The 16,313-nt window shown below is 55.4% G+C and overlaps 4 protein-coding genes across 4 annotated transcripts; 3 read left to right on the forward strand and 1 right to left on the reverse strand.

Moving 5' to 3' along the window:
* Positions 1-1,872: 1,872 nt before the first annotated feature.
* PHSY_005332 (hypothetical protein) lies at positions 1,873-4,976 on the forward strand (the record flags this gene model as incomplete). Its single annotated transcript, XM_012335942.1, has 2 exons — positions 1,873-1,979; positions 2,477-4,976. The coding sequence occupies 2 exons, from the start codon at positions 1,873-1,875 to the stop codon at positions 4,974-4,976; spliced, it is 2,607 nt and encodes an 868-aa protein (XP_012191332.1).
* Positions 4,977-5,119: 143 nt separating this feature from the next.
* Positions 5,120-10,588, reverse strand: PHSY_005333 (hypothetical protein; the record flags this gene model as incomplete). Its single annotated transcript, XM_012335943.1, has 1 exon — positions 5,120-10,588. The coding sequence occupies one exon, from the start codon at positions 10,586-10,588 to the stop codon at positions 5,120-5,122; it is 5,469 nt and encodes a 1,822-aa protein (XP_012191333.1).
* Positions 10,589-11,666: 1,078 nt separating this feature from the next.
* PHSY_005334 (stress responsive A/B barrel domain protein) lies at positions 11,667-13,576 on the forward strand (the record flags this gene model as incomplete). Its single annotated transcript, XM_012335944.1, has 4 exons — positions 11,667-11,844; positions 12,009-12,075; positions 13,184-13,304; positions 13,370-13,576. The coding sequence occupies 4 exons, from the start codon at positions 11,667-11,669 to the stop codon at positions 13,574-13,576; spliced, it is 573 nt and encodes a 190-aa protein (XP_012191334.1).
* Positions 13,577-13,969: 393 nt separating this feature from the next.
* Positions 13,970-15,848, forward strand: PHSY_005335 (hypothetical protein; the record flags this gene model as incomplete). Its single annotated transcript, XM_012335945.1, has 5 exons — positions 13,970-14,185; positions 14,273-14,309; positions 14,399-14,924; positions 15,007-15,103; positions 15,180-15,848. 5 exons carry the CDS (start codon positions 13,970-13,972, stop codon positions 15,846-15,848), a joined length of 1,545 nt encoding a protein of 514 aa, XP_012191335.1.
* Between the last annotated feature and the right edge of the window lie 465 nt (positions 15,849-16,313).

The following is a 16,313-nucleotide window of genomic DNA, read 5'->3' on the forward strand; positions in this document are numbered from 1 at the left end:
AGTATATTGACCTCTATTCCGGTTGCTCGTTGATCTTCCTTCGCATACTCATCGCTATCGCCCTTCATTGCATCGCATACTCGCTCATTGGCATTCCACGATCGCATCACGAACGGCGTTAAATTTGCTTCATCCCTACGTCCTCGTCATCTGTTCAATACAACCACAACTCTCAACAGCTTCAACAAGTACACCGCCATCTGCGCGCGTGCCACCCGCCAGGCGCTCAAGGAGGAGGAGCGTGCTTCTGCCGAGCGACGAGGCTACATGGCCCTCCGATACCAGGAGTGGAAGGACGGTCAGGCCAGCGAGAACGTAAGTTATGCTATTGCCTACGGAGGCGTGACACACGGCAGTAGAAGTTGCAACATCGGCTCCACCTTATAAGGTCCAGCACGAGAACCGACCAAGGCACCGGGTTTAGCAGTATCGGATGCGATGCACTATTCCAGCTCTTGTCTCGGAACGACGCATCCGCTCTCAGGTGGGATCGATTCGGTGTTTCTCTCTCACAAAGGCGAGATCGTCGGACCGACTAGTCTGGATCTGTTGTGACATTGCGCTTGATACTCCGAGCGACTGCTGCATGCTTTATGCGCCGTTGTGCACGCCTTCACATCACTTGCGTCCAACATGATGATGCTGACAACATTGTCGTTTTTGTCGTTGCATCATCCTACCATTACAGCTTAACCTTGCCGAGGAGAAGAAGCAATAAACAGCTCGAGCGACCAGTATGGTGCGAGCTTCAGCTTCGGTCGTATCCAATTTGCTCAAACCGAGTCCAGCCCGATCACACCGAGCTTGTTCGCAGCACTCATCCATCATCACCCGCTGAAATGAATTCCTAGGACCATGAAGCTCACGATTGCCTGGTCTGGTGTGTGGAGCAGACGTCTTTTGATCCCCACAATAGGCGAAGTAGTATCGTCGAACTCAATCCAGTTGACCAGTCAGAGTGACGCGGAACTCGCAAGGGGTCAAAGTCCAACTCGTACCTGGACAATTACGCAAGTGTCTCTGACGAGGCCTCAGGGCACTTCTAGGAGTCGGCTCGTTTAGGAGTCGGCTCATCCGTTTGAAGCGTGTCAGACTTATAGTGTTTTGAGAGTCGGCGCAGTTCAAGCCGGGGTGCAGACGATCCTCGAAGTACCTCGATGAGATGTACATTGGAATCGGGTGATCCTGAGGTTGCGCTCTAGCTGTCACACGATCGATCCCGCCCGACCAAGAAAGTCTCGGGTGGGCCGGTTGCGCCTTGGTCGCGATTTGGCCGACGGCGAAAGCAGCTGCCTCTGGGCAAATCCCAAAGCGTGTTCCAGACTGCACGTTTGCAAGCCGAGGTCCATCGCCACGGAGGCACTAATTGCAAAATCCCTTCGGTGCGATCTCAACTAACTCAGCGGCATGAGTGTTGCTCTGTAAGCGAGTGCTGCGTAGCGCTGCGTATCGTTGAGGGTCTGTCGTGTGTCGAAGGGGACACTCTTCGACCTGTTGCGCTCTCGAGCACACAAGCAGGAGGAAGACAAGGTATTTGAAATAGCGAATACAGTTTGGAGTGAAATGCGTGTTGAAATTCGGAATGGAACAAGGTGTCCACGTTCGCACCTTCATGTCAAGGGTCTAGCTCAACCTGCAGCAAGCTCCGCTCTGCACGAACGTGGACAAGATCGCGCGACCCATACACGTCCATTTTGCTCATTCTTTCATACATGCAGGACTCTAGCTACACCTTCTTACGACACAGTTCGAGTGTCCGATTGTTGTTCTGAAGTTCGGCATCTCGTTCGGTGCGAGCTCGCCCTTCTTCTCTTTCCCTGTGTCAGCAGAGCCGTGGTCCGAGCTTTGCAAGGGTGAGCGTGCTAAGGTCGCATGATCAAGAATGCAGATGAGAACGACTTTGCGCTGTCGGACACTGCGAATGGGGCTGCAACTTTTGACAGACGCAATACACGACACCGGTTGAATGCCGACAAGCAGTCAGTCCGCTTTTCCCACGATACAGCTTTCGGACAGCCTTCCCTTTGCAGACTGTGAACGCAACTGCCATCGAGCACTGCTCTCGCAGCTGGCCTTGCGCTCAGATGAAAGTCTTTTGAGTGTGCACTTACTTGTTCATGGCTTTGCCCTTCCTGTCCTCGGATCCTTTCCGACATCCAGCAGGAATCAAGCAGATGTGAACTGATCCTCTTCTTCCTCCCAACAATACACAACCATCACAACGAGGCGTCTCATAGTCAGCTTTCAGTCACAGCCATCACCATTGACGGGTCACCCGACTCCTCTGTAGATCTTTACCTAGGTCCATCTGGGCTGGCTTAGCTCGACCCATCCGACACTTGGTCGTTTCGCAGCTACGCTGCACTGTTCGGCTCCTGCCTCAGCCCCGAGCGCGACTTTAGCGCTACCGCACACGCTGATCCTACCGCCACGCCGAGATGCTCTACTCCACCTATCGCCCTCATTTGGCGCCTAGCGTAGACCCTCAACGCTACGACAGAGGCTATGCCGACGACTACCTCCATCCTCAGCATCAGCTCCATCCGCACGCCAGTGGCTTCGGAAGACCTGACTCCTCAGTAGCTCCCGACGCCGCCGCCAGCTCGGATCGCTTTGAGTACAAAGGTGAGACCCTTGTCGCCTCGCACATTGAGAGTAGACTCTACGACAATGCTCTCGTTCGCGACTGCTCGGTCATCGGAGTGCCTCAGCCAGCTGGAGCTGTAGTCACATCCTCATCACACCAGTTTTCAATCGCTGGCACTACGCCAATTGCCTTCGTGGCTCTCAGCTCTTCCGGTAGAGAACGCTCAGCTCAAGGCGGGGACAAGGAGTCTAAGCGCATGAAGACCGAGCTCGTCAAATGGATCGTCGACTTTGCGCCTCCTTTCAAGCAGATGAAAGGCAAGCTCATCTTTGTCGAGTCCATTGCTCGCAGCCCGGACGGCTCTGTGTTGCGTCACTTACTCGTCGACAAGGCCACCTCTCCTCCCGCCCCGGGTCCCGACAAAGGCTTCTTCAATACCGTCCTCTCCGAACCATCTACTCCTGCTGGGCCTAGTAAAGCAGGCTCGGTCATCGGAGACCTCAGCGAGACAGTCAGTCCACCCAAGAAGGCCGTTCGAGATTCCAAACGTCGTGCGACTCACAGTCAGATCGAGCGACGCAGACGCGAAAAAATCAACGACAGACTCGTAACCCTCCGCTCGATCGTACCAGCATGTTCCAAGGAGCTGGAAGACCGACGTCGACAGAAGCAGGAAGAGGAAGACGAAGCGGCTCGCATCGCTGCTGGCGGTGCACCAAAGACGTATATCGATGCCGCTACAGGAAAGCCGAAGCGTAAGAGGAACCGCAAGAAGCCCGACACCAAAAAGACGGCTGGAGCAGACAAGGAGGAAGAGCTCGGATTGCATAAGCTTGAAGTGCTCACGCATGCCATCAATTACATCTTTGAGCTCAAAGGTGTCATCCACAAGCTGCAAACAGGTTCAGATCCTGAACACATTCCGACAGCGGATAATCCTTTCGGTATTCGCAACAAGGACGGTAGCTACCGCCAAGATGCCAAGATCGAGGACGAGCCTGGATGTGGCCTCGACGCACGCACGCTCGAGGAGGACGACTTGCGCGAGATCGTGGGCGGATCGCAAGGCAAAGCAATGCCGAGCAAAAGCGGTGTCGAGGATGAGGACGGAGACGAAGAGGAAGAGGAGGAGGAGGAGGAGGATCAGATCGAAGATGATGTTGCAGAAGGCGATGATGAAGAAGAGGCAGTTGCTGCAGATGAAGACGAAGATGACGAGGACGATGATGAACCACTCGAGCGTCGACACAAGAAGCACATGACATCTGCCAGCTTCCGTGCACACGAGTCCCGCCACAACCCGAGTCACTCGCAATCCTCCCTCGCAACGGTTGATTCGTTCGTAGTCCCCTGTCGATACCGTCGCACCGACACGAACTACTCCTCATCTTCCAGTCGAGGCAGCGCCGAAGTGTCACCCGCATTCTCGCTCATTCATCCCAGCCCCAGCACCATCTCACCGGCGACCACAGTGACTTCTCCTATGATGAGTCTGTCCGCCGAATCACCCATCATGCTTCCCGATCCAGCCATCAGCATGTCCAAGCGTGGCAGCTCCACAGCAACAGGCAGAGTCTCTCAGAGTCTGCCGTTCTCCAACTTACCCGCGTCGGCTTTACCTTTGCCCACTGGTTTACCGGCTAGACGCGAGTCGAGCAGTTTCTTGTTCAAACAGCTCAGCTTGACTTCTCCCAACTTTGCTCCATTCAACCCGTCCGCCTGTCCAACTTCTTCTGCCACACCTTCGTCTGTAGCGGCGAACAGCGCACGATCGAGATCGACGACACTCTCTTTCCCAACGACCTATGGCGAGGAGTCCGAAATGCGAGATACCAGCAGCATTCCACAAAAGACGCCCGGGTTGTCGGATAGGGACGATTCTGCAGGTCAGGGTTCTGCCGCCGATCCATCAGATGCATCCGCAGCAGCGCTACTGCTCAACTTTTCCACCTCGCCCGAAGTCCTCCGACCCATCGGAAGTACCAGCCGAAGCAATAGCAAAAGTGCCACCGCCCGTCGAGCCGCTTCAAGCGTCGCCTCCTCACCTCACGCACGTCCCACAGTCGGTCTACCACAGAACAGAAGCCGATCCACTTTCTCCTCCCCTCACTACCGCCCAATTCCACACTCGAGCTCGCTCTACCCGCCTCAATCTGGTACAACTGCAAGCCCAGCGGTCAAGGCGGAGATGCAAACAGCAGTGGAAGAGGAGGAAACGTCAGGCTTGGCTTCACCACCTCATCTAGCGCTCGATAGCTCGTCTCCGTTGGAGGAAGAGGAGGTCGAGGTGGATCAGCTCTCGGACAAAACGATTGATGAGTTGCCGGAGAGCGTTGTCAAGGTCGAGACTGTAGCGCTGGATGCTGTGGAGATGGACACCGCTGCGTAACGTCTTAGCATCGGATCTCGCTCACATGCAATTGCCATGGAAATCGATGCGCGAAGCGAGAACTCCTTGCGTGTGATGGAATGGGGATGTGTGTAAGATTAACGAGATCATTGTGTTTACAGGGCAGATCATGAGAGACGACATCAAGCGAAGAACTCCCAATCGCGCTCGACAAAGGCGAGTAGATAATCGTCGATGGTTCCACCTTCCTCTTCCTCCTCTTCCTCTCCTTCCTCTACTCCCTCCGTTTCTTCCACCTGAACGCTTCCCTCCAGCACACCTCTCGCATCATTTCCAACTGGCGCAGCTTCACCACTATCACCCTTGCTGGTCTCCTTACCCTGCTGTTGACGCTCGTCAAACTCCTCATCATCGACAAACATCTCTTCCCTCGCCTTCAGCGCTGCCTGTCTATCCTCTTCATCCTCCGCTTCCAAGAATGCCCTTTCTACATCCCTCGCCCCGACTCCATCTGCTTCCTCTCCGACCGCAACTTCAACGTCGCCGATCTTACCACTGTCATCCAGCATGTCTCTCCAATCCAGCCTCTTCACCAACGTATCCGTGTTGAATTCGCCCTCCTGAATCACGACGCTGTCCAACAACCTCTTCTGGTTCGCTTTGCGCAGCATGTTCTCTTCGATCGTATGTTCGGTGACGAAGCGATAGATGTGAACGTCTCGCGTCTGACCGATTCGATGCGCACGATCCATACACTGTGCCTCGATCGCAGCGTTCCAATCGAGATCGTAGAACAAGACCGTATCCGCACCAGTCAGATTGATGCCCAACCCGCCGGATCGAGTCGACAGGATGAACGCCGTTATGCGTGGATCTCGGTTGAATTTCTCCGTCAGAGCCTGTCGAGATTCCACCTTGGTAGCCCCGTCGAGTCGAAGGTAGCGATATCCGTGGTTGTTGAGGAACGACTCGAGGATGTCGAGCACGCGAGTCATTTGCGTGAAGATGAGGATTCGATGGTTGCCCTCCTTGAGTCGACGCATCAGGATGTCGAGTTGCTGGAGCTTACCACAGTCGTACTGTAGGAGTGAGGCGTCCGGGAAGGCGATGTGCAGTTTGACGGCGACTGGGTGGACCGTATCGAAGGAGGGTTGCACGAGGTCGGGTGTGGGTTCGAGGCCGGGCAGTGCCCAACGAGGCATGTCGACCGCGACGGCCCGTGGAGTGACAAAGGCAAAGCGATCGATGTAGGGCTGCATATTCTCTCGACGGGTGGAACGAGACTGGACGATGCGGAGCAGGGAATCGCAGCGAGTCAGGAATCCCTTTCGATTGGACTCGTGCTGTTCCAAAGGCTCCAATCGTGTTGCCTTGCCAGCCTCTCTGAGGATCTTGATCAACCCGGATCCATATACCGGCCGCTTGGTGCAGCGATACTGGTTTAGGTAGGCCACGTGCTTCCACCTTTCCATCTGGCCCACCAACCTGCGCTCTCCTCGCGTCCGCTCAAACCCATCGAGTGTCCACGTATCGAGCTCTGGAGGATCCGGCACCGCATCTCGAAAGTGCGGCAGCTTCTTGGCAGCATTCAACCTGCGCAGATCGCGCGACTCGATCGCCGTCAGATGCTCTTCGCCGTTGGTGATGCGAAAGTTGGTGACGTCTAAATCGACCTGACCCCAGACATTCTCTTGCAGTAGATGACGTCGAACGAGAAGATCCTTGATCTCGTAGTCTGCAACGACCGATCTCGACATGGCGAAACTGGTGACGATCGGTCGCACCTCGAACAGGTCTGGATGGTTGCATACCTTGCGCAGCTGCATCAGGCAGTTGATGATGCTGAGGTAGTTGCCGCTTGCCAGACTCTCGCGGGTCTTTGCACGCGACATGAAGTCGTTGTAGAGGAAGCGCTGGCGTTTCGAAAGACGACAGGTGATGACGTGCTCGTACTTGCTCGGCAGCTCCTTTTCGACTTCGCTCTTGAGACGGCGCAGCAGGTAAGGTCGCAGGACGGCGTGAAGCTTCTGTACCATGGCGCGAGTTTCGTCGTTCATGCTCGTTCCACCTTCGATGGCTTTGTCGAGCGGGTTCGAGAACCAATCCTGAAAATCCTTCATGTTGGCGAAAGCGCCACCACCCGGTAGCTCGGTAGCCCCATTTGGCATGAGAAAGTACATCAATGACCATAGATCCATCAGATTGTTCTGCAGCGGCGTGCCAGTCAGCAGCAGCCTTCGCTGCGAATTAAACCCGAGCAACGTCTGCCATCGTTGCGAGCGAAAATTCTTGATATGGTGCGCCTCGTCCAGCACCAGGTAAACCCATGGTTTTCGTCGGAAGATATGCTGGTCGGCGAGCACGAGTTGATAGCTGGTGATGCACACGTTGAAGCTGTTCTCCGTGTTCCAGCCGACCCTCTTTTCCTTGCGCTCCTTCTGATTGCCATAGTAAGAGAGAATCTTGAACCCGGGCAAGAACTTTTTGAACTCGACCTCCCAGTTGAGCATGACACTGGTCGGCGCAACGACCAGATGGGGACCCCAGACGCCCTTGTCACAGGCGAGGTGGGCAAGCAGCGAGATGGTCTGGATGGTCTTGCCGAGACCCATCTCGTCAGCGAGGATGCCGTTGACACCATTCGCGTACAAGCTGGCTAGCCATTCGAACCCAATTTGCTGGTAAGGTCGGAGCTGTCCACGCAGAAGGAACGGTTGACGTGAACGACCGGCATGTCGGTCCGAAGAGACGATGGAAGAGGCACGCGTCATCGAGCGACGGCTGCTACGACGGCCGCTTGTGGCAGCTGACTCTGAATCGCTATGGTCGTCTTCGAGCAATGCATCTGATTGTTCAGCGACGCCAGTCTCAGCGGCAGCCTCGTTGACGTCCAGCAATTTGTTTCGCGCGCTGATGCCCTCTGCTGGACGTTCCTCTCGCTCTTTGAAGTCCTCAAGCGCGATAGGAGCTTCAGTTGCTGCGTTCTCTTCCTCGTCTTTGACCGCGTGCGTTTCAGCTTCGTCATCTCGATCGTCGTTGGCGGCATTCTCGCCAGCCTCGTCGTCTTCGGTACCATCTTCTGCACTTTGTCCATAGCCGTATCTCTTGAGAAGCTCTTCGATGGGTATGTTGGCATCTGCTTCGAGCCCGGCGTCTTCGCTATCGTCCTCTTCGTCCTCTTCCCACATTTGCCTTTCGAGTTCAGCGTCTTCCTGCTCGCCATCGTCGCCGGCGACGTCGAATTCGACGTCGTCAGCTTCCAGTCTGAAATCCTTTGCTGTGAACGATCTGCCTGTAATGCTGCGAGCGCTCCGTCTTTGGGGCCTTCGAGAAGGCTGTGTGTCAGATTCGACGAGGTCGGCTGTGTCTTCCCTAGCGATGACGGCCACGTCGCTGACGGCGCTAGTTTTCTGATCTCTGATATCGTCCGTTCCATCTGGAGCCGGTGTTGACACGAGAGACGGCTCTCGCGAGACGGGCATCGATTCTTGTTGGATCGATCCGTCGACCTGATCGTCGACTTCGGATTCCTCGTGCTCGGTGTCTCCGTCGCTGCCGTAGCTGGTCCTGTCGCTTGCCTCGTCGTCGCTGTCGATCAAGCTATCGGCACGCGTCATGACTTCGTGCTGCTTCTTGAGCATGGCGGTGCTCTGTTCGAGGATGGCGTTGAGCTGCTCCTTGTCGAGCTTCTCCTTTTCCGCCTTCTCGGCCGCTGCCCTCCGTGCTCGGACCACGTTGACGGCGAGACGCCACTGCTTGAGCACCTCGCGGAGGGTCCATTTGGCCAAGGCACGGACTCGCCTCTCTTCAGCCTTCTTCTCGCGCTCCGAGGTGCCGAGCTGCCGTTCCCAGTGCTGAGCAACCATGCGGGCCACTTTGCGAGAGTTCTGCTGCCTGAGTCTAGAATACTGACGCATCTGAGTGTAGCTGGCAACGACAGCATCTAGTATGTGGTCGTGGTGGGATTTGTTGCGAACTCCCTTATGGGCGACGTGGCGCGTCGTCGAGCCAGCTTCGGGATGTATCGGCAGACCGGCACGCCATCTCTGATCGAGCTTGATGTACGTCTGCAGATCGTCACCTTCGGTAGGCCCTTCGCTGTCCTGCAACAAGTTGAATGAGTTTAACAGAGCGTCGAGGTTGCCGCCGAAGCGTCGGGGTGCTGGAACCTGATTGTGAGCGAGGATGTGCAATGGAGGTAGGTTTTTGGGCAGCTGACGAGGCCGGTGTCGCACGATGAAGCTGTCGAGCTCGTCCAATGCCTTGCTCTTTCGCGCTCCACTGCGCTTGACGGGTGAGTCGGAGGAGGTCTCGTCCGCCTTGACGCGGTTTGACTGTGATGCTGAAGACAGACGAGCTCGCTTCGCAGCTCCCTTCCGAACTGAACCAGAATCCGTTGCTCTGCCTTTTCCCTTTTCGCTGCGGCTGTATGCGCCGTCTATCGCGCCTTCGCCGTCCTCCTCGCTGCCGTGATCGGCATCGTCACTCCCTTCGCTTTCGGATGTATGCGCATCATTGGCGCGTGATCGGGCACCTATGAAGCTCGACGATCTTCTGCCACGGCTGCCTTCTCCGGTAGACCTCTTGCCGTCAGCTTTCTGCTTGGAAGCAATGGGGGTGACTGGGCTGCTTGGAGGCTCTGGACGCTTGAGAGAGAGGCTCTCGAGTCTGGCGTTGACTCTTCTTCGAGTGGCACGCCCCGACGTAGCAGCCGCGGCTCCGGAATCGGTATCGTCGAGGCTGAAGCGTAGATCGTGTGCATGCTTGAAGGTGGTGAATACATCACTTTGATCCGTGCGCGCAATGTCTGGGTCATAGCCGACCATGGTGACAAACTTGGTGAGGTGAAAGAGCTCCCGGACGAGCATGTCGTGACCGTCGTGAACGTCTTCGAGGTCGGACTGCGCCAAAGCGATCCTTTCGCTCCTCCTGCGATGCAGAATCTCCGGCAGAGGAGCTTGTGGGTCGAGCGCAGTCAGTGGTGTGATTTGCGGTCTCGGACGAGTGTGTTGCAAAGTGGGCGCAACGACCTCCTCTTCGGAGATTGCTGCCGACTCTTCATCAGGATCAGGCTCGCTTTTGACCGCCGAGGTGGGGACCGATCGGCGTGGGCCTCCTTCATTTGTGTCTTTGGCTCTTGCTTTACCGTTATTGAGTTTGGATTTGACTGATGATATTGAGTCGGCAAGGTTCATAGATCCGGTCGCATCTTCTTCCCGCTTCGAGCCGGATGTCGATGTACGTCGCTTTCGCGATTCGTTGCTGTTGCCATTGGTGAGTGTGGTGCTGCGACGTGGACGGCGTGCCTTGCCGGAGCCATCGTTAATGTCGGCTTGAGCTTCTTCGCTCGTCTCATTTTGCTGCAATTGAAACGCTGGGCCTGGACTGGAAAAGGCAAGCTCTGCGTCGATCCTTCTTCGTTTGGTGGGCAGTTTCGGCGTGACGGTTGGCTGCGGCGAATCGGAGCGTCCGTTTCCGACAGACGATAGTCGAGAGGGTCCAGCTTCGGATGAAAGCCGCTCGTTCGACGCCGCGTGGCTGCCGTTCACGCCATTCTCGCTATCCTCTCCGGAAGTACGAGGTAGAGCTTGTGTGCTCACATTGCTGGCTGATTTCTCTGCATTGTCGAGTGACGAGTCGACAGGGTACATGAATAATGTCGATTGCTTCGACTAGAGCCCGTTACGCTGTTTCCCGATCGGAGCCGTAGCGAAGTTGCTTCGCAAAGCTTGAGTCTCTCTGCCGCCGGTGAGCCTGTGCAGTCGCTCCCGACCGCTGCAGCCAAGGAGTTTCGGGAGTCTATGAAGCGGTTTCGAATGGTGAGCAGGTCATTCACAGAGCTTTGTCCAGCGACTCGTTGGAAGGCCGCTGACCTGTGCGGGTGGGCGTGAGAACGAAAAGTGCCGGGCTGAGCTTATTTCAAAACTCTTCCTAGCTTCTCTGACTGGTGTACTGCGAAGATGTGAAAGTGCTCGTCGGTGGGCCGGCAATGCTTTGCCTCTGAGTGAAAAGAGCGTCGAAGGAGTCTGTCGGTCAAGCGCAATGTCCGTTCTGTGGCGTGTGAATGACTGTTTTCGGACAATTCCGAGGTCGAGGAAATTGCTTCGGGGGCCGATGAAGGGCTGCTGTGCAACGTGACGAACGTTCTTCTGTAGTAATCGTCGACGGTTAGCGAGTTTCGGTATTTCAAGGGGGCAAAGCTTGGTGATTGTCAAGGCGATAAGGGGCAAAAGAGCTGGATGTCGGTCATGCGGAAGGAAGGGAAGGGAAAGGATGTCGTGAGAGGGTCCGAATCTCGAACTCGTCGCAGGGTGCAGAAAGAAGCTTTCGTCGCTCAGTCCGCAAGTCGTCTCAAGCTTCCTCGTTGAGGCGCGTCAGCCGCGGCCACACAGCGAGCGTTTCTTTCCCTTGCCGTGATGAGCCAACGAAGAAAATAATGGTGAATTAAACAGGTCCAAAAAAATAGACTCGAAAATATTCGCCGCGATGCAGCCATGGGTTGACAGCTGAGCAAGGCCCCACGTTAGACGTGGCTGCGATTGTACACACTGCAACCGAAATGAGGTTGGCAGCCTCGTGTGGGATGTGGAGTTCTAAACGAGGCAGGTGCGCGGACCATACTGAGTCGACCTTGCAAGAAGCTTTGCCAAGATATCTGTCTTGTTGATCTCTCACACCTACGCTCGCATTCAGAACACGCTGGCACACATCGATTGATCTCCGTTCAAGATGCCTGTCGTTCACATTGTCCTCGTTAAAGTCAAGCAGGCGGTGCTGTCTAACGGCTTTGACGAGCTGAAGCAGAAGTGCGAAACGCTCAAGGACCTTCCCATCGCCAAGTCCAAGGCGACCGAGATCAAGTGGGGACCTCCCGCCTACCCTGGTCGCAACGAAGGATACAATTGGGGTGAGTTGCTTGAAGTGCGGTGGCTCATAAAGGCAATGGTGCTGCACTACTCCGACCCGTGCAGCAACGTTGACACCAAAGCTGATTCCTGGCTTTTCATGCCTCTCTTCCTCTTTTCACACGGTGAACCGCGGTTCTCCCGACGTTTCGCCGGATGAATGCAGGTCTGTACAGCGTATTTGGCTCTCGAGAGGACTACGAGGCGTACCGAGACGACGAAGAACACCGCAAGTGAGTATAGCACACCTATAACCCTTCGGAAAGCATGCCGAAGGCTTCGGCGCCACTCTTTGCTGTTTGTGACGATCCCGACTGACCACCCTGTGTGATCTTGATTCTTCCATGCATCGCCATATCCGACGCCTTCAGCTTCTCCAAGACGGTGCTACTTCCCAACACGGACGGGCTCCTGGCTTACGACTTTGACATTTGAGTGCTCGTCGGCGCCGATCCGTCTCTGCTTTAGCTCTGACAGCCATTAATACAAACATTACACAACAGCTCGACGTGTGCCCTCGAAAGCAGATCAGCGCGAAAGAGATTTCATGCGGCGGGCAGTGTCTGCACCTTTCACAGGCAGTGTCCAGGCAGGCCATGCACCTGCATGAAAGACTCCGCATCCGATCGTGCAGCTTGTCGGCGGAGAGCGCCTTGGCAAACCGGCGGATGTGCCAGTGTTGGCTCCCAAGGCTCGGACCTTCCCACGCCAGAATGTGACTTCAGAGAGCAAGAGGCCATCAGTCGTCCGCTTCGAGAATCTCTTGCGATCTTCACCTTCAGACACGCTCCTGCCTCGACACCTTTCTTCGCTTCCAATCTTGCCTCCGTGCAGTACGCGCCGAGAAGCGCTCGAACGGGCAAAGATCGCTGAAAGCCATTTCAGAAGAAAGACTCGAACAGATATATACGGCGTGGCCGAGAACACGTTGTGACCACATGACCTGATGCTCACATCTCCTCCGCCCTATGTCACCCGAAGCTGCCAATTTGGCTACTCTATGAATAGAAGCTATTCGTCGGACTAGGGATCATGCCGCCCACCAGGCGCAGTTCACAGCCAAAGGAAACGCCGGCCAGATCCAGACAAGAACCCGCAGTATTGCGGGAGCGATCGCTTCGGGCTTGTACGCGTTGCCGTCAGCGCAAACAAAAATGCGATAATGCCTTGCCAGATTGTAGCAACTGCATCAAAGGCGGTGTAAGATGCGAAGCTTTTCCGATCAATGTCGTCTCGCGCGACAATTTACTGCAGTGAGTGATGGCAACCTTCGCCGATCAGTGTTCAATGACAAAGGCGACGTGATCCTATCTGCAATCTTTACTTTAAATGCCTCCGCAGAATCTACGATCAGCTGCAGCAGAGCCAACGACGCAACGCCAATTTGCAGGAAGAGCTCACCATGTCTCGCTTCGTCGCTCCGGATGCTCTGGCATTTTTCAGTGCTGTGCTCGCTAAGCAGGTAAGTCGACGATTCCATACCAACGTCTTCTCTTGTTCCATGTTGACCGGATTGTCTGTTCGCAGGTCACGGGCGGGACCTATCATGGCGACAGCTGTCGACAAAGCGATCAAGCAAGGTTCGTTCGAATCAGTGCCGTCAAGCTCCTCCTGTCAGCAATGTTGCTGATGCCACCTCGAAGCAACTGGTCCTACTCGATTTTATGGACTGTTCAGTCTCGATCATATGCAGTCTGCAGACACTCCTTTACCATTGCAGTCAAATCCAAGTGAGGCTCCAGCAATCGTCACTCTCGATGCTAAATCTGAAGTTCAGACGGCCACGATCGCAGAACCTTGGCCTTCAATCTCGAGCGCTCAGGCAGACATTTGGAAGGTAATCGAGTCGCTGGAATGCTGCTTCCCTGCCGTCGCACCAGCAGTCTCTGTGGCTGCACAGCAATTCGATCAGAGACCCGATCATCCCAGCTCAGGCAAGCTCAACAAAATCGCTGCAGAGTATGTTCGCCTAGGCCGCAAACGTGCACTGTGCTTACCTTTCAGATACGGACGGACTGACACCATTCCAACCATAACGCGAACAGTCCCATTCATGGCTTGCAAGACCTGCTCAGCGTATCCACGATTTCAGTGGAACGTGCTCGCCTCAATCGGTCTTCGGTCGAAATGCAGGCGTCCGTCGAGGATTGGACCAGAAGAGTCGGCGCAGCAAGTAGCATGACCCGAGTCGCAGCTACTCTGCTCTGGTCTCTGTTCGCCATCGTGCAGCATCGAGGCGAGGAACTGCTACGGTTCGACACTGCCCTCACGTATTTCATGCAAGCATGGCAGTCAGACTCGACGAGCCCGTCAATTGTGCCGAGCACGTATGGCGACATTCCGGTAAGGAGTAGCAGAACAGAAAGTCAACTTCAGAAGTTGCAGTGTACTCAGCCTTCAGCCCTATCTGCGGCGAATTCTCCCCTACAGATGTCGTTTTTCCGCGCTCACGACTGGATACATTTGCGTAAGCGATCAGCATCAAGGCGGTTTGTCCATTACAGTCAATGACGGGCAAAGAAGGCTAACGACTGCTTCTGCTTGACCTTTTCCTAGAGACCGCTGTCATGACTGGCAAAATTCACATTCAAGTCACCACGATGAGCAGCTTCGAAGGCGTCGAATCGATTGCGTCCAAGAGCGATCTCGGCGCTTTTCTCGCGAGCTTTCACGTCGAGCAGAAGCGACTGGAGTACGTCGCACTGCATCTTTTCTCGAGCCCTCTTGGCGAATTGACCGACACTAGACACGAAGAGGCCGTCTGGAACTTGCTCAGAAGCATCAAGGAGCTCTCGGATGTCAACTCGCAGAGCTTCGATACCTTCGGCGTGCACGATCATGCCAGTGTCAGCGCCCAACGAGACGTTTTGACGCGGCATAAGCTTGGAACGCAGCTTTACGGCATGTTCCCGAGGATGCTCTTCTTGTACTGTCCTAACAATCGACGTCACTGGAGATGGCTCGGCAATGCTCTGCCCCTGGCGGCCACTGCACTGTCGTGTCATCACGCTGCGTGGTCGCAGTGTGGGTGGTTGGGAGACCACGCCGTCGACGCACTGACATTTGCCGACTTGCTAGCCGCGTAAGTGGAGAGCTTGAATACACCGTTTCGACGCATCTCAGTACTGATCGTTCGTCGATAGACCGCTTTCTAAACGGTACAGGTTAGTGTGGACCCTTCAGCGACGCCAAGCTCAGAACGACCTTCGTGAAGACGTTTGCGAGCTGATACGCATCGGGATCCAGCTAGGCGAACAACTTGTGGGTCTTTTCCGAATGATGCTGTTTGCCTTACTGTCGCTGACATTGGTGACACATCTGCTTTGGCGTCGGACAGGCGGGCAAGTGGCCGCAGTATAGCAACATGATCTTGACCGCTGTGCGCCAACTACACACGATTCGCGACTCGCTCATCTCTCCTTCCGGCCTCAGCACTCCTTGGCCACCTGCTTCGACGACGACGACGTCCTCCTCCAACACTGCTTCGAGTCCTGTGCTCCGCACGCCACAAGCTGGCGAGCTGTTGCAGCAGCCGTTCTTTGCCAATTTGAATCCACGCCATGAAGTTCAACATCATCACTGCCCGCCGTACCAGCAGACGCTGCCTCAGCAGCAGCAGCAATCGGCTGTATATCAGCAGACGCAGCAGCTGCTAGGAGACTGGCACCAGACGCCTCCCGTGCAGCCCATCCGCACCGATTGGTCTAGCAACCCCACCGACGCTGACCCAGAGCGCGCATTCAACGGCATCACCCCAGTTGGTCTTGACACCGACCACATGCTGCCCGTGATCCTTAGCGGCAGCGGTGCCACCATGGAGCAACAGCGCAAAGATCCGCAGCCCTCGGCCTACACCGCTGTCGACTTTGGTTCTCGCGCTTCTGCCGTCGTTGCAAGCCTAGCCGACCTGCCTTCTCATACGAGCTCGCAAGCGCCAGCGCAGGTCCCAGCTGCAACGCCCAGACCTCTGCTGTACCTACCTGACGATCGACACCCTGCCTCTTGACATAACGGACATTGGGATGACCGAAAAGAAGTGTACCACCCTCATCAGTTCTTGTAGATACTCTTTGTGCATTCCGAACGAACAGTGAACGAACAATCGACAAGTTTTGCCCTCAAAATCTCATCGACATTCGTGCGCATACACACACACATACCGTTCAAAACACACTGCCGGGGGACAAAAGAGAAAAGAGATGCCATTGCGCGCGGGGGCAAGTATTCGAAATGCAGGCAGGCGATCGAACCAAAGGGTTGAAGTGGGGCAGCGGGGGGAACGGAGGGTTTTTGCATATGTGTGTGAGTTCAAACATAAGTTGAGGGGTGTTTTTCTATTGGGCTTAGTATGTCGATTCGGGTGTAAAAAACTCCTTTGCTGCGCGGGTGGAGAGGAGGGTTACAAATCGAAGAGACGTAAGCCTTAACGCCAGTAGCACAGAGGGTGTGGGGGAGGCGCAAGAAATGGTGT

This window comes from Pseudozyma hubeiensis (genome assembly GCF_000403515.1).
Source record: "Pseudozyma hubeiensis SY62 DNA, scaffold: PHS48, whole genome shotgun sequence".
NCBI lineage: Eukaryota > Fungi > Basidiomycota > Ustilaginomycetes > Ustilaginales > Ustilaginaceae > Pseudozyma > Pseudozyma hubeiensis.